Genomic DNA, 18,122 nt, shown 5'->3' with positions numbered 1-18,122 from the left:
TACCAATATAAATAGTGTTTGCATTCAGGCTTCAGAATATTCAATAGTTGAAGTAATCAGGGTTTTTGTTAGGGATCATCCTCGAATGGCAGAAAACCAAGGTGGCGTGAGAGCTCCGATTTTTTTGTTGAGCGCTAAAGCAAGCCACTCTGGCTTCTTTATCGCATTTCAAAGCTCCAAATCTTCACTTCAGCTCAGTCCATGCCAACATCGACCAGGAATTTACAATAAATCTGGCTGGTTGGCCACCCCCGGTTACTGTCGACTTAAAGAATTTTATTATTTTTTTGATGAAGCTTTAAAACACAGGAAAATAAACAATTAAAGAGTTTCCAGTGGAAACGCATCTTATTTCTTTTCTTCACTTCGATACATGCAACTCTGACACATACATTATTTACATACTGCTTTCCAAAAAAAGGGGCTGTACCTTTGCTTGTAATGCCAGGCTGCTCCCCCAGTAGCAGTTTTAGCCGCTTGGCGTGGATTTTACCCTGGTAGTGTGACTGTGCAACCACTGCTGATGTGAAGGACATGTTACACAGCGTGCAACATTTATTCTTGTCCACGTCACCCTCGTCGTTCCCCTACAGAGATACAACAACATGAGTCACGACAATACTACAACAGATTATTTCAGTAAGCCGATACAAGATTAAATATACGCAGTCTCTCATGTCTTGTCTCTGTTGTTTTATTTTATAAAGGGGTCTCAAAGTCAATTTACTTGGGGGCCACCGGAGCCTCCAAGTAAAAAAAAACGCATTTATTAAAAACGAAAAAATTAATAAACTTTGCTTTGGTTTCGATTTTCTACAAGGAAAGCTCTGTTCTCAAATATCTTAATTTTTATTTTTCTGCACAAAATAAGATGAAAAATATATAAACAAATCAAGAATAAAGAAAATCAATCAATCAGTAATAAATAAATATAATAATAATAAAACAGCAAATAATAAAAACTTAAGAAACCACATATAGTTGGTGGGTAGACAAATTATTTTTTTCATATTAAAATGAACAAAGCATTATTAGAGCCCTGTAGACATGACAAAACACGACTATAGTCACATTTATACTCTTTTTATTTACAACATATTGCGCAACTGCAGGGTCTTGAGACACATGCTAACTCACAAACTAGAGCGCTAGCGACCTAAACCGTAGCCGTCAAGTTATTTCCTTTAAACTTAAATTGCCCAAAACTTACCACTTCCACACAGATAGGGAGGATAACTATTAACAGTTATTTAACCTTTAACATGAACATGAATCAAACGTAATAATTTTTTCTGGGTACATGATACCATACAGCATCCATATCAAACTTGCGCGGGCCGCAATAACATTAAACTTTCATATCAAGGCGGGGGCCTCAAACTAAATATGCCATCTTTAACTGTGGTAACGTTGTGGAAGTAGCTTTGGTGACATATGTTCTCACAGGCAATTCATACTGTCTGTCCAACATTTGCAGCATTTCTCAAAATGTCGGCTTTTTAACTGTATTAAGCAGCATTTCTGATGCAGTATAGCATCGGTATAGCAATTTTTATTTGAAAAATAAATAAACGAGACTAAGAAGTGTTTGACAAAAATGTGAATATTTCCCTTCTTTTTCCCTTTTAAATAAGCAACCTGTATTAGTATAAAAAACAGCCATGAATAGATGATTATCACTGGGCTTTTTGTTGGGTGTCAGGCGTCAGGGGTCCCCCTGTTTGGTAGCTGGCGACCAGCTGGACCAGTCCAGGGTGTACCCCGCCTCTCACCCGAAGACAGCTGGGATAGGCTCCAGCATCCCGGTGACCCTCGTGAGGATAAGCGGTAGAAAATGAATGAATATTCATCTGCTTAATTGCGTTGTTTCATGCGTATATTAAAGTGTACTTACTGCCTGAAGTAGCAGCTTTTCTGTATACCACACAGAAGTGTGTATTTGGAAAAAAGCTTTACCAGGATGATGTCTATTTATAATTAGCCCTTCAGGCTGATAGCCAGTGTTTTCCACACCATTAGGTACCCAGCAATATCAGAAGGAGGGGGTCAATGACACAACACTAATGAGGCTGGTAACTTAACTAATTATTATTTTAATGATAGAAACTATAAAAAAAAGAAAAGCATTGGATTTTTCCATCTGTGTTCCCAGCTTTCGGAAGTGTTTGACTCGCAGTTAAGTTTCTTTGGTAAAACTTTTAAAGGGACTTTGTGTCACGGGTGGCGCTTGAGAGCTTTGCGGTGCGACACCAGGATGCAGAGAACAGGACCAAATGCAGGTAAAAATATTTATTGCTTGCAATAATAGCAACAACAACAGGATAAAACAACTCAGGAAGGTAGACGGACTAATGATAATGATCCCACCTTGGGAGAAATACACACCTGAACTAAATAGACAGGAGAAATTAGACAGGTGTGGCTGATAAGCACAACCAAGGAAGACAAGGCAAAACAGGAAGTCAAATACAAAACAAGAGCATCCAAAACGGAAACTAGTTTAAGTAAACTAAGTGAATGTGCACCGCTTCCTTGTGTATTAATTCTTGGTACTTGAGCAAGGCACAATTGTGTGTGATCCGTAAGTGCTGGGAAGCTCTTCCCACTGCTCCACCGCATCACTGATGTGCTTAATGAGCTCACAAATGTGTTGGCTTACATGACAAATGAAAAAAAAAATAAAAACAGGTCACATTGAAGGTCAAATCTTATTTAATTAAACGTCACTCGGGCCTAATCTAGAACATACTGTATATTCTCACACTTCTGTGTATGTGTTTTCAATTGATACATTTTTCAATAATATATGCAAAGAAGGGTGGCACGGCGGTCGTGTGGTTAGCGCACAGACTCTCACAGCTAGGAGATCAGGGTTCAATTCCACCCTCGGCCATCTCTGTGTGGAGTTTGCATGTTCTCTCCGTGCATGCGTGGGTTTTCTACGGGTACTCCGGTTTCCTTCCAAAAACATGCTAGGTTAATTGGCCACTCCAAATTGTCCATAGGTATGAATGTGAGTGTGAATGGTTGTTTGTCTATATGTGCCCTGTGATTGGCTGGCGACCAGTCCAGAGTGTACCCCGCCTCTCGCCCAAAGACAGCTGGGATAGGCTCCAGCACCCCCCGCGACCCTCGTGAGGAAAAGCGGTAGAAAATGAAGAAACAACCTATATAAATGTTGAGTATATCCATTTCAGAATCATTAATACAGTTTAGTAATTTGACATTAATTGACAATTTAATTTGACAATTAATTTTCAATAATGAGCATAATATGTATTATGCTGTATATGTTCATTCATTCCTTCATTTTCTACCGCTTTTCCTCACGAGGGTCGCAGGGGGGTGCTGGAGCCTATCCCAGCTGTCTTCAGGCGAGAGGCGGGCAGAGGGGGTCCATTTTGAACTCAATGAAATTAGATTAGATTAGATTAGATTCAACTTTATTGTTATTACTCATGTCACTGGTACAGGGCAACAAAATGCAGTTAGCATCCAACCAGAAGTGCAATTTTATAAGTACCTTAGTAGTAAGTAAATGTAGAAAAAAAATGGACAGATCTATGTAAAAAAAAACTATAACAGAAATAGTCATTAATGTATAAGCTTTTGTTTAAAGTTTTTTTTTTCTGATGGCTGTTAGCATTTTAGCATTTTAAATAATTTACTCATGTCTAAAGGCAAATATACACATGGTATGATGTGGGGACACTATCGGACTGCCTGGACACTTTTGGGACTTGAGGCTGTCTTGCTAGGTGCTAGCATGATGACTGTTAGCATGTTAGCATTTTATCTAATTTACTCATGTCTAAAGGCAAATAGACACATGGCATGATGTGGGGACATTATGGGACTGCATCAACTTTTCGGGACCTGAGGCTGTCTTGCTAGGTGCTAGCATGATGACTGTTAGCATTTTAGCATTTTAAATAATTTACTCATGTCTAAAGGCAAATATACACATGGTATGATGTCGGGACACGATCGGACTGCCTGGACACTTTTGGGACTTGAGGCTGTCTTGCTAGGTGCTAGCATGATGACTGTTAGCATGTTAGCATTTTATCTAATTTACTCATGTCTACAGTCAAATACACACATGGCATGATGTGGGGATGTCATAGGACGGCCTTGGCACTTTCTAAACTTGAGGCTCTCTTGCTAGGTGCTAGCATGATGACTGTTAGCATTTTAGCATTTTAAATAATTTAGTACCTTAGTAGTAAGTAAATGTAGAAAAAAAATGGACAGATCTATGTAAAAAAAAACTATAACAGAAATAGTCATTAATGTATAAGCTTTTGTTTAAAGTTTTTTTTTCTGATGGCTGTTAGCATTTTAGCATTTTAAATAATTTACTCATGTCTAAAGGCAAATAGACACATGGCATGATGTGGGGACATTATGGGACTGCATCGACTTTTCGGGACCCGAGGCTGTCATGCTAGGTGCTAGCATGATGACTGTTAGCATTTTAGCATTTTAAATAATTTACGCATGTCTAAAGGCAAATATACACATGGTATGATGTCGGGACACTATCGGACTGCCTGGACACTTTTGGGACTTGAGGCTGTCTTGCTAGGTGCTAGCATGATGACTGTTAGCATGTTAGCATTTTATCTAATTTACTCATGTCTAAAGGCAAATAGACACATGGCATGATGTGGGGATGTTATAGGACGACCTTGGCACTTTCTAAACTTGAGGCTGTCTTGCTAGGTGCTAGCATGATGACTGTTAGCATGTCAGCATTTTATCTAATTTACTCATGTCTAAAGGCAAATAGACACATGGCATGATGTGGGGACATTATGGGACTGCATCAACTTTTCGGGACCTGAGGCTGTCTTGCTAGGTGCTAGCATGATGACTGTTAGCATTTTAGCATTTTAAATAATTTACTCATGTCTAAAGGCAAATATACACATGGTATGATGTCGGGACACGATCGGACTGCCTGGACACTTTTGGGACTTGAGGCTGTCTTGCTAGGTGCTAGCATGATGACTGTTAGCATGTTAGCATTTTATCTAATTTACTCATGTCTACAGTCAAATACACACATGGCATGATGTGGGGATGTCACAGGACGGCCTTGGCACTTTCTAAACTTGAGGCTCTCTTGCTAGGTGCTAGCATGATGACTGTTAGCATTTTAGCATTTTAAATAATTTAGTACCTTAGTAGTAAGTAAATGTAGAAAAAAAATGGACAGATCTATGTAAAAAAACTATAACAGAAATAGTCATTAATGTATAAGCTTTTGTTTAAAGTTTTTTTTTTCCTGGTAAATGTTGTCTCTTTCTATTGAAATAAATCTGCCATAAAATCAAAGTATTTGTAAGGGAATCAAATAATTATTTCCCTTACTGTACAAACACCTCCTCCTCCACAATGTGTGGTAACAGAGACATGCTGCCGCACTGTGACTTTCTGACACACACAAACACACTTTGCCCTTCCTTCTGTCCTTGTCACTGTCCTTTATTAGCACTCAACACACCAGCCAATGCATACTGTACCACTCCAGTGACAAAACAGCCACAGCAACATTAGAACATCTATTATTACTTCTAAGAAATAATTTTTAAAAATCATGAAATTTTACAATAGACAAGGCATCACATTTATTCCAGCAATACAAAGATTAATAATTAGGGATGAGCGAGTACACCACTATCTGTATCTATCTGTTCACCCATCTAAATGATCTGTATGTGTATAAATTATCGGACATAAACCGGACCGGGCTGGACATAAACCGGAAGTGCAACCAAAAGTTGCTATATGTATAGTTTATTATTCAGCTACATGTGTATGCGTGTAAGTGATCCATGACACTTTATTTTTTAGTTATTTATATATATTATAATTATTTCATATATATACAGCAGGGGTGCTCACACTTTTTCAGCATGCGAGCTACTTTTAAAATGACCGAGTCAAAATGATCTACCCACTACAAAAATGCAAAACATCTATTTATTTTCAAATGTATTGAGGATTATTTGTACGTACAATGTATGTCGATGTACCTTACATAACCAAATGAGCCAATATTGCAAAACACACATAATTAACTATTAACATTTTTGTAATTACCTGAGTTTACTTTGATGACTTGCACTGAATTGAACCAGCCAGGGATGCATAGTCCGGACAGTAGCTGCTGATAGCCAGCCTCAAGCACACTTCCAAATGTTTATCAGTCATGGATAATATCCGTATCATAATATCCGTATAATATTCCATATCCGTATGGAAGTGATATGTTTTTTGCCTTTTTACTTGGTCCAGTTTTTGCCTTTTTACTTGGTCCAGCTCCTTCACTCATTTTAGTGACCATAAACTTTAGCGAGGGCTTTAAAATCTCGCAATTCGCCGACTAGCTTAGCACTTTGCATCGTTGTTTACGCATGAGCGGTGACCTAAAGGTCAAAATTCAGTTGTCATCTGATTGGTTGTCCTGTATGTCAATCAAGTAACGGGGATGGATGATAGGCTGACATCGTAAGTTCTGCTGCACTTAGAGACGTTGTTTGATTTGATTGGTCGCCCGAAGGGCAACATTCAGTTGTCATCTGAATGGCTGCCCTGTATATCAATCAAGTGACGGCATTGATGCTAGGATGATATTTTTTTAATGTCACGCCGCGATCGACCAGCGATCGACCAGTACCACCTCCGCGATCGACCGGTAGCTCGCGATCGACTTAATGAGCACCCCTGATATACAGTATGAGCTGTGGGTAGATACAAATATTGCAACATAACAATAATGTGTCAGCCCTGTTTTCTTTCCAGTCGGTCGCTAAAGCAGGGGATTTGAACGATTAACCCTCCTTTGGTTTGAGGGACGGACCTGTCAATGAAATCACCTGCTGGAGAAACTGGTTGGAAAGAAAACCTGCAGTGCTTCAGCTCTCTGTCGACAAATGCGGTCTAACGTAGTCTGTCTGGACTGGGTGGATCTTGACCTGCCTTTATGCATGGCAAATAACTTGCCTTTTTGTTGTGGCCGTCCACTCACGTATATAGTATCTCCCTTGCGGCATGCGTACAAGAAATGGGACAGTCGACTACAAGGATATCCCTCCAAAGAAAGGACAAAAAGGCTTGCCTCTGAGAAGTAGACACAGTAGTCTATTTGTGTGCATGCAAAGGATGGCATGTGTACGAGTGTGTGGTCACTACTTCATACACACAGACACACAAACTAAACGTGAAAGTGTCAACAATTTGTGTGCAAAAGTACAGTTTCATGTAATGAAAGAGCGCCACAGATGCAGTGTTCTCACTGAAAGTCCTGATAGAGAAGCACGGAGAAGGACAGACCGAGTTCCATTGTGTCTCTGTGGATGAAATCCTTTTGTTTCTGTTCATCTCTGTGATATTTGCATTCTTTCCAATTCCTTTCAAGATCTCGTGCTGTCCAATACAGCCAAGATTTGAGCTGTGGCTTTCCGTAATCCCCGTCGAATTAGTATGATGTTGTCGTTTTGGCCCTGTGGGAGTGGAGGCATTGAATGGAAAGTTCTTCCCATTTCTTTATCGTTTGGATCGACCACCTCCGTTCAGCCCCAGGCACAGTGGGTACTCTTCCTGGCCAGATTCAATTTACCCTAACCTTACAAACCAGGTTCCCAGAATACCAGACCACAACATAATCATACCTGTGACCCCAATAATCAGTGCTGTCTCGTGGGAAACCACTCAGAAAACAGAGTGATGGACACCATTAACCAACCAAGTTTACTGCCCTCCAGCTCTCTGGACGGAGGTTCTCCCATGAGCCCATGAAGCCAAGCAGCCATGGGTTCTTCAAGCTGACACTCCCCGACCCAGCATCTACCCGCCCTCGAGTCTGCAGACCTTCTTAACGGCATCCCTTGTCTAAAAGACCCTTATCAAGCTGTGTCGGCCACTTCAGGCTACCATCCCGAGTCCAATGTCCCGACAGTGTGGGCCAGCAAGGACTTGGAGGCAGTCTCAAATTCCCTGACTAGCTCAGAATTTAGACGTCCAGCTAATAATCCTCTGCCTTTGAAACTCAGCAAAGACTAGCGAGCTTACACAGTCAAGGTTATCTTGGACATGAGAAAAAGGGACGGGGATTTCCAGTTCCTGGTCATCGGGAGACTTATGGTCCTGTTGACCACATCTGTGGGTGTCTTGTTCTTCATCATTCCATCCTTTAGGCACATTTGTGAAAGTTTGCCAACAAGCCTTTATGGGATGTACTCCTCTTTCCTAGTGCATTCTGCATTTTTTGTTACGTTGACGTACAATCTCTTTTGAAAACCATTGCACAAGAAATTTAGAGGATATGCATAAATTGTGTGTATTACATACCCTAAATTTTCTCCAAACATAGAACATAGAAACATAGAAAATATTGCAATTTAGACATGGAATGAGAGTATCTACAGTAATTCAAATGTGAGTCTGTCAAGTGTGCAATCTGTTCGAAAGTGCTCAAGGAGAGGTTAGGGCAATGAAGCATACGACTGTAGTCACTTCTTGTTCTGTCAAGGCAGCGTGGAACACCTGTGCCATCCCAGTAAGGCTGCTCCATCTCCCTACCAGGGTACACTGACGAGGCCGGAGGCTTGATTTAATGCAAAGGGGCAAATGAATGAACTGAAAGGCAAACACTGAGTCGACCGACCTCATCATTCTGCACAGATGACCGTTTACAATGCATATGTTTATTTTTGGTTGATGAAGTACTAAAACACGCAATGACTAACAATACGAGACAATGTGGGGGGGGGGGGGGGGGGGGGGGGGGTTGGCCTCTTTGCTTTCAAGAAAGAATGACGGGAGGTTGGTAATAAATTAATCCCTCTGAGTTTATTGGGTAAAAGTGCTCAAATGTGCCGACACAGAAACCAATGACTGAAGATTGTAAATAGACAATCTGAACAAAAGACAATGTCCCTGTTGACTGTCCTCCAGATTATTATTGCAACAACATCAAGTCGGGTATTTCTTCATTATGGGCTTGCTCAGTAATGCAAGCCCCATAGACAGCTGCTAAGTTAGCATGTTAGCATTTAAGCTAATTTACTCATTAGTCAAATACACAAATGGCATGATGTGGGGATGTTATAGGACGACCTTGGCACTTTCTAAACTTGAGGCTCTCTTGCTCGGTGCTAGCATGATGACTGTTAGCATTTTAGCATTTTAAATAATTTACTCATGTCTAAAGGCAAATATACACATGGTATGATGTCGGGGACACTATCGGACTGCCTGGACACTTTTGGGACTTGACGCTGTCTTGCTAGGTGCTAGCATGATGACTGTTAGCATGTTAGCATTTTATCTAATTTACTCATGTCTAAAGGCAAATAGACACATGGCATGATGTGGGGACATTATGGGACTGCATCAACTTTTCGGGACCTGAGGCTGTCTTGCTAGGTGCTAGCATGATGACTGTTAGCATTTTAGCATTTTAAATAATTTACGCATGTCTAAAGGCAAATATACACATGGTATGATGTCGGGACACTATCGGACTGCCTGGACACTTTTGGGACTTGAGGCTGTCTTGCTAGGTGCTAGCATGATGACTGTTAGCATGTTAGCATTTTATCTAATTTACTCATGTCTACAGTCAAATACACACATGGCATGATGTGGGGATGTCATAGGACGGCCTTGGCACTTTCTAAACTTGAGGCTCTCTTGCTAGGTGCTAGCATGATGACTGTTAGCATTTTAGCATTTTAAATAATTTACTCATGTCTAAAGGCAAATATACACATGGTATGATGTCGGGGACACTATCGGACTGCCTGGACACTTTTGGGACTTGACGCTGTCTTGCTAGGTGCTAGCATGATGACTGTTAGCATGTTAGCATTTTATCTAATTTACTCATGTCTAAAGGCAAATAGACACATGGCATGATGTGGGGACATTATGGGACTGCATCAACTTTTCGGGACCTGAGGCTGTCTTGCTAGGTGCTAGCATGATGACTGTTAGCATTTTAGCATTTTAAATAATTTACGCATGTCTAAAGGCAAATATACACATGGTATGATGTCGGGACACTATCGGACTGCCTGGACACTTTTGGGACTTGAGGCTGTCTTGCTAGGTGCTAGCATGATGACTGTTAGCATGTTAGCATTTTATCTAATTTACTCATGTCTACAGTCAAATACACACATGGCATGATGTGGGGATGTCATAGGACGGCCTTGGCACTTTCTAAACTTGAGGCTCTCTTGCTAGGTGCTAGCATGATGACTGTTAGCATTTTAGCATTTTAAATAATTTACTCATGTCTAAAGGCAAATATACACATGGTATGATGTGGGGACACTATCGGACTGCCTCGACACTTTTGGGACTTGACGCTGTCTTGCTAGGTGCTAGCATGATGACTGTTAGCATGTTAGCATTTTATCTAATTTACTCATGTCTAAAGGCAAATAGACACATGGCATGATGTGGGGACATTATGGGACTGCATCAACTACTAATATATAGAATATAGAATTCACCAATACAGTAAAATTCTGTAACCACTCCAAAATGACCAAAATCACCACACAGACTGGATGAGAGCAGGTCATCACAGCAACTAGAATGACCGGCAGCGTGTACAGTTGTCACATGTAATCAAGTGAAACAGGTCCAGACGCTGGGCCATGCCAGAATGTACACACTGTTTCCGTCTCTGGAGGCAGTGCGGCTGTGCGTATTTTTAGACAATGCCACCTTATATGCACAGCCTGGTCGCATCACATCTGTGTCGTCTTACAGGGGGGGGGGTCTCCCCCTCCCATCCAGAAATGTGACTTTTTAACAAGGGCCCGAATTGAGACAGGAAACTAAACATATTCCGTTAATAACTACATATGGAGTAGACTTTGGTGTGAGTTATGTTCCACGACTACGATAAAATGATGAAAATTCATACGCACATAAAAATGCTTATTTTTAAGACATAGTGGACCCCATACCGATCCAAACCCTCCTGTTAGTTTGGTGGTCTGAAACTACCAGACACATTAATTATTTTAAAAGTACGATAAAAAAAATATGGCTGATTATTTTGTACTATCCTACTCTTTTGCATCAGTTAACACAAGAATACAACATTGTAGCGTTTATAGCAGGGGTCTCAAACACACGGCCCGCGGGCCAAATGTGGCCCACAGGACACTAGTTTGAGGCCCCCGCCTTGATATGAAAGTTTAATGTTAGTGCGGCCCGCGCAAGTTTGATATGGATGCTGTATGGTATCATGTACCCAGAAAAAATTATTACGTTTGATTGTTAAAGGTTAAATAACTGTTAATAGTTATCCTCCCTATCCGTGTGGAAGTGGTAAGTTTTTGGCTATTTAAGTTGAAATAACTTGAAGGCTACCGTTTAGGTCGCTAGCTCTCTAGTTTGCGAGTTAGTGTGTGTCTCAAGACCCTGCAGTTGCGCAATATGTTGTAAATAAAAAGAGTATAAATGTGACTATAGTCGTGTTTTGTCATGTCTACTAATGTCTACTCTAATAATGCTTTGTTCATTTTAATCTGAAAAAAATAATTTGTCTACCCACCAACTATATGTGCTTTCTTAAGTTTTTATTATTTGCCGTTTTATTATTATTATTATATTTATTTATTACTGATTGATTGATTTTCTTTTCTCCAGTGGCCCCCAGGTAAATTGAGTTTGAGACCCCTGGTTTATAGGCTATCAGAAAAGTGGAAAAAGCATAATCTGTCCCCTTTTATTGAAGTCCTTTCTAGAGGAAAAATATTTTGGAAACATGAATAAAACAAAACCAAAAATGTCATCATTGACCGAGTATTAAACTTAAGCCTTTTTATGTGATAGAATTTAGTGCTAGGTTGCACGGCGGTCGAGTGGTTAGCATGCAGACCTCACAGCTAGGAGACCAGGCTTCAATTCCACCCTCGGCCATCTCTGTGTGGAGTTTGCATGTTCTCCCCGTGCATGCGTGGGTTTTCTCCGGGTACTCCGGTTTCCTCCCACATTCCAAAAACATGCTAGGTTAATTGGCGACTCCAAATTGTCCATAGGTATGAATGTGAGTGTGAATGGTTGTTTGTCTATATGTGCCCTGTGATTGGCTGGCAACCAGTCCAGGGTGTACCCTGCCTCTCGCCTGAAGACAGCTGGGATAGGCTCCAGCAACCCCGCGACCCTCGTGAAAATAAGCGGTATAAAATGAATGAATGAAGTATATTAAGTACGGTTAAGTCAACAATACTAGCTGTTTATTTCAGTTTAATCTGAGTTCACCCTTTTGCATGAATTTATTATCCCGTGTTTGACCTAAAACATTTCACATTAACATTTGTGCCTCGTTTACATGATCCAAATACATAATGGATGACATGCCACCAATCATTACTGCAAATAGTTAGCTCGGAAAAATGCAAAAGCCGCCACAGCAGAAGAGAATTACTCTCTGTTGATCTCAGCAAACATTCAACTCCCCTTTGGGAAAGATATCATACCCAAAATTGATCAAATTTAAATAGCAGTAATGGTTTCTACTACTAATAGAATTCTTGGTAGAATTACATACCATGTTGCAGGAATAGGACGACTAAGTTGGTTTGTGCCAATCTATCCATCCGTCAGTCACAACATTTATACTATAGGGATGTCCGATATTAGCTTTTTTGACGATGACCGATATGCCGATTATCTATACGGCTAATATACATTACATAACCAAAACCTGCCGTGACTCACATATGAACTTAAGTGCCATCCCATTGGGAACCCATTGGGTTCAATATGATGTCGGTCCATCTTTTGCAGCTATTACGGCTGTCCATAAGGTTGAGGGGTGTGTTTATCGGAATTTTTCACCATTCTTCCAAAAGCACATTGGTGAGGTCACACACCAATGTTGGTGGAAAACGCCTGGCTCTGAGTTTCCGCTCCAATACATCCCGAAGTTGTTCTATCGGGTTCAGGTCAGGAAAGGGCCTGCTCCAAAGTGTTCCCACAAGATTGTGAGAGCATGGAATTGTCCAAAGTGTTTTGTTATCCTGAAGCATCCAAAGTTCCTTTCATTGGAACTAAGAGCCCAAGCCCAACTCCTGACAAAAAACCCCACACCATAATTCCTCTTCCACCAAATTTCACACTCAGCACAATGCAGTCCCAAATGTACCGTTCTCCTGGCAAACTCCAAACCCACACTCGTCCATCAGATTGCCAGATTGGAAAGGCGTGATTCATCACTCCAGAGAACATGTCTCCACTGCTCCGTAGTCCGGCATAGCGCCGTGTTTTACACCACTGCATCCGGCGCTTTGCATTGCACTTAGTGATGTATGGCTTGGATGTAGCTGCTCGGCCATGGAAAGCCATTCCATGGAGCTCTCCGTGTACTGTACTTGGGCTAATCTCAAGGTCACATCAAGTTTGGAGCTCTGTAGCAACTGACTGTGCAGGAAGTCGACAACCTCTATAGCAGGGGTGCTCACACTTTTTCAGCATGCGAGCTACTTTTAAAATGACCGAGTCAAAATGATCTACCCACTACAAAAATGCAAAACATCTATTTATTTTCAAATGTATTGAGGATTATTTGTACGTACAATGTATGTTGATGTACCTTACATAACCAAATGAGCCAATATTGCAAAACACACATAATTAACTATTAACATTTTTTGTAATTACCTGAGTTTACTTTGATGACTTGCACTGAATTGAACCAGCCAGGGATGCATAGTCCGGACAGTAGCTGCTGATAGCCAGCCTCAAGCACACTTCCAAATGTTTATCAGTCATGGATAATATCCGTATCACAATATCCGTATAATATTCCATATCCGTATGGAAGTGATATGTTTTTTGCCTTTTTACTTGGTCCAGTTTTTGCCTTTTTACTTGGTCCAGCTCCTTCACTCATTTTAGTGACCATAAACTTTAGCGAGGGCTTTAAAATCTCGCAATTCGCCGACTAGCTTAGCACTTTGCATCGTTGTTTACGCATGAGCGGTGACCTAAAGGTCAAAATTCAGTTGTCATCTGACTGGTTGTCCTGTATGTCAATCAAGTAACGGGGATGGATGATAGGCTGACATCGTAAGTTCTGCTGCACTTAGAGACGTTGTTTGATTTGATTGGTCGCCCGAAGGGCAACATTCAGTTGTCATCTGAATGGCTGCCCTGTATATCAATCAAGTGACGGCATTGATGCTGGGATGATATTTTTTTAATATGTCACGCCGCGATCGACCAGTACCACCTCCGCGATCGACCGGTAGCTCGCGATCGACTTAATGAGCACCCCTGCTCTATAGCATGTCAGCTATCCATGATAGTCCATGAACATAAAAAGTCTTCACGTGAATCTGGAAACTGACATGAGACCAAGCGTGGATACGATGGACTTGATGTATATTTCATAAATAACTCACATTATCTGTTCTGAGCTTCTTGGCAGGACAGCCTCCATCCACAGGATGTAGCATGTAATACAGCCGAACTTTATTGGCATGTTTCCGACTCTGGAAGAAAGACAAGAAAACATGTTATGATAATACAAGATGTCCGTCTTTAATGATTTACACGGTGTGTTCTACACTGTAAACCTTGCATAGCTTTTATACTTGTGTTTGTAACGCCAAGCTTCATTTCACCTTGCCAATCGGTGTTATATTACACCAGAGGACACACAATTAGTTGGTGTGTTAAAATGGAACAGTCATGCCTTCTTGCTCCCGGCTCAACAAAGGCTTTTTAATCAGGTGTGTAATAGAATTTAGTAAATGTTCTTAAAAGGTAAAACAATACCATGGAAGCGACTTTGTTGGAAACAATGCAGCCACCATCCTCCAAAGCTTTGAATAAATAAATAAATCAAATGTACTTGTATGCATTTATAGAATAAAACGAGACGGTGGCAGACATGCAGACTGAACCCTAGACTGGTTACCAGTCAGTCACTGGGTTGATAAATATTTAGTTGAAATATAGTACAGAGTGATTATTTATTTTTGATAGACCAAAAGACACAACACAACATCAAAAAAATATTTCCAAGAATTCCTGCGCTATGTATGCTCAGGGTGTTGAACGTATCGCAGGGGTCGCCAACCACCAGGCCACCGCCCAGTACCGGTTTTCAGAACTTTGTACAGCTTTGTGATGTAGGTGAAAAATTTTATCAGTTTTTTATTTTATATTTTCCCCATTTTTGCTGTTTTTCAAAATTTTTCAGCTTTCTTTTTCATTCACCGCTTTTCCTCACGAGGGTCGTGGGGGTATGCTGGAGCCTATCCCAGCTGTCTTGGGGCGAGAGTACACCCTGAACTGGTGGCCAGTCAATCACAGGGCACATATAGACAAACAACCATTCACACTCACATTCATACCTATGGACAATTTGGAGTTGCCAATTAACCTAGCATGTTTTTGGAATTTTTTGGGAGAAATTTTGGGAGGAATTTTGGGAGGAAAACCGGAGTACCCAGAGAAAACGCAAAAACTCCACACAGAGATGGCCGAGGGTGGGATTGAACCTGGGGTCTCCTAGCTGTGAGGTCTGCGTGCTAACCACACGTCCACCGTGCAGCCCTTGTTGGAAAACTCATTCATTCATTTTCTACCACTTATCCTCACAAGGGTCACGGGTGGTGCTGGAGCCTATCCCAGCTGTCTTCGGGCCAGAGGCGGGGTACACCCTGGACTGGTAACCAGCCAATCACAGGGCACATAGACAAACAACCATTCACACTCACATTCATACCTATGGACAATTTGGAGTCGCTAATTAACCTAGCATGTTTTTTGGATGTTTTTTGAGGAAACCGGAGTACCCGGAGAAATCCCACGCATGCACGGGGAGAACATGCAAACTCCACACAGAGATGGCCGAGGGTGGAATTGAACCCTGGTCTCCTAGCTGTGAGGTCTGCGCGCTGACTTCAGTTATTCTATACATGGCAATTGTGGCATTGAGTATTGCACAAATGCCCTTGAGCAACCACAAAGGAGAATCTGTGTGAAATGTTAAGAAGATGCCATCATTGTGGCCAAATGTCTACACCAGTGGTCTCAAACACGCGGCCCGCGGGCCAAATGTGGCCCGCAGGACACTAGTTTGAGGCCCCCGCCTTGATATGAAAGTTTAATGTTAGTGCGGCCCCGCGCAAGTTTGATATGGATGCTGTATGGTATCATGTACCCAGAAAAAATGATTACGTTTGATTCATGTTCATGTTAAAGGTTAAATAACTGTTAATAGTTATCCTCCCTATCCGTGTGGAAGTGGTAAGTTTTTGGCTATTTAAGTTTAAAGGAAATAACTTGAAGGCTACCGTTTAGGTCGCTGGCTCTCTAGTTTGCGAGTGGCCAATTAACCTAGCATGTTTTTTGGAATGTGGGAGGAAACATGCAAACTCGAGGGTGGAATCGAACTCGGGTCTCTTGCTGTGATGCGAATCACTCGTCGTGCAGCCCTAATATTAAACATTATTTGATGCCTGGGATGGGTTAATTGGATTGACATTATTTCTTATGTGAAAAATGTCCGCATCTTTACATTCATTGTTTTGTTTGCTGCTTTTGATTACATAATTGGGAGATTTGCATGTTGTGATCTGCAAGGGAGTGGCCTCATTAAAGAAGGGATCACTCCAATAAATGTTCTTACTTCCACTTGCTGCCTGAAATGGGACTGAAGCGATAATTAGAGCTCGGCAGCATGTGTCTTCTTACAAGCTTGGCATTGATCGCCGAGGGTCTGATATTGGAGCCATGTCAGGGGAAATAATTGAGAGGCCAGATTAGTTTATCTGAAAATGAATCTGATTTACAAGAAAGACTGATTGCCGACTTGTTTGTCAAGATGTCCTACAGACTGAAGGGAGGGGAAATCGAGAGAAAGAATTAGTAAGAATTAGAGTTTTCATATTGTCATTCCAACGTACAAATTAGGGAACTTTCATTTGCAGACGTTCCCAAGGACTGAATAGATGAGGGTAAGGATGCAGTTTCCTGATAAGTCTGACCTAGATCTGTTTGAATTTGGGGAACGAGGACATCGAGAAGGCAGAGGAAAAAAAGGCTTATTTGACAGCATTTGCTAGGTCGACCAATACTCGGAACAATGGGAAAGTCCAAGAACCTCCATCTCTAAACAAGTTCAGATTCCTGGTCCTTGTTTGTCCGCTGGGATAGGCTCCAGCACCCCCGCGACCCTCGTTAGAATAAGAGGTAGAAAACAAATGAATGAATGAATATTTAGAGCAGGGGTCTCAAACACGCGGCCCGCGGGCCAAATGTGGCCCGCAGGACACTAGTTTGAGGCCCCCGCCTTGATATGAAAGTTTGATATGGATGCTGTATGGTATCATGTACCCAGAAAAAATTATTACATTTGATTAATGTTCATGTTAAAGGTTAAATAACTGTTAATAGTTATCCTCCCTATCCGTGTGGAAGTGGTAAGTTTTTGGCTATTTAAGTTGAAAGGAAATAACTTGAAGGCTACCGTTTAGGTCGCTAGCTCTCTAGTTTGCGAGTTAGCATGTGTCTCAAGACCCTGCAGTTGCGCAATATGTTGTAAATAAAAAGAGTATAAATGTGACTATAGTCGTGTTTTGTCATGTCTACAGGGCTCTAATAATGCTTTGTTCATTTTTATCTGAAAAAAATAATTTGTCTACCCACCAACTATATGTGGTTTCTTAAGTTTTTATTATTTGCCCTTTTATTATTATTATTATATTTATTTATTACTGATTGATTGATTTTATTCATTTATTTTTCATCTTATTTTGTGCAGAAAAATAAAAATTAAGATATTTGAGAACAGTGGAATGTTTTAAAAAAAATCGGAACCAAAGCACTGAAAAAGTTTGTATATTTTTCTGTTTTTAATAAATGCGTTTTTTTTTTTTTTTTGGAAAACCTGATGCGGCCCAGCCTTGCCCAGACCCTAGCTCCAGTGGCCCCCAGGTAATTTAAGTTTGAGACCCCTGATTTAGAGCCTCGTCCACAAGAATCACACATCAAGTCTGACTTGAGAAATTCCCGCAATTTCAGTTGACCGCTTAACGAGCCAAACCAGTCGAAAACCAATTATGTCAACGATACCC

The 18,122-nt window shown here is 41.0% G+C and overlaps 1 protein-coding gene and 1 long non-coding RNA gene across 4 annotated transcripts in view; one reads left to right on the top strand and one right to left on the bottom strand.

Annotated features, from left to right (window-relative positions):
- Nucleotides 1-18,122, bottom strand: part of zmat4a (zinc finger, matrin-type 4a) — a 73,936-nt gene that overhangs the window by 16,576 nt on the left and 39,238 nt on the right. For both annotated transcript variants that reach the window (XM_058070341.1, XM_058070340.1), the window contains 2 exons: nt 14,439-14,528; nt 431-587 (listed from right to left, as the gene is read on the bottom strand). In XM_058070341.1, the coding sequence (XP_057926324.1) occupies nt 431-587; nt 14,439-14,528 (247 nt within the window). The remainder of the gene's footprint in view (nt 1-430; nt 588-14,438; nt 14,529-18,122) is intronic.
- The window catches only part of LOC131127935 (uncharacterized), a 45,853-nt gene that overhangs the window by 473 nt on the left and 27,258 nt on the right, over nt 1-18,122 (top strand). The window contains exon 3 of one of the 2 annotated variants that reach the window (XR_009129583.1): nt 73-670. The exons of the other annotated variant lie outside the window; for it this stretch is intronic. This is a non-coding gene — a long non-coding RNA (uncharacterized LOC131127935). Of the gene's footprint in view, nt 1-72; nt 671-18,122 lie in introns of those variants that run through there. 2 annotated transcript variants of the gene reach the window in all.

The sequence above is a fragment of the Doryrhamphus excisus genome, chromosome 4 (genome assembly GCF_030265055.1).
Source record: "Doryrhamphus excisus isolate RoL2022-K1 chromosome 4, RoL_Dexc_1.0, whole genome shotgun sequence".
Lineage (NCBI taxonomy): Eukaryota > Metazoa > Chordata > Actinopteri > Syngnathiformes > Syngnathidae > Doryrhamphus > Doryrhamphus excisus.
This window is presented reverse-complemented; position numbering and strand designations above follow the sequence as displayed.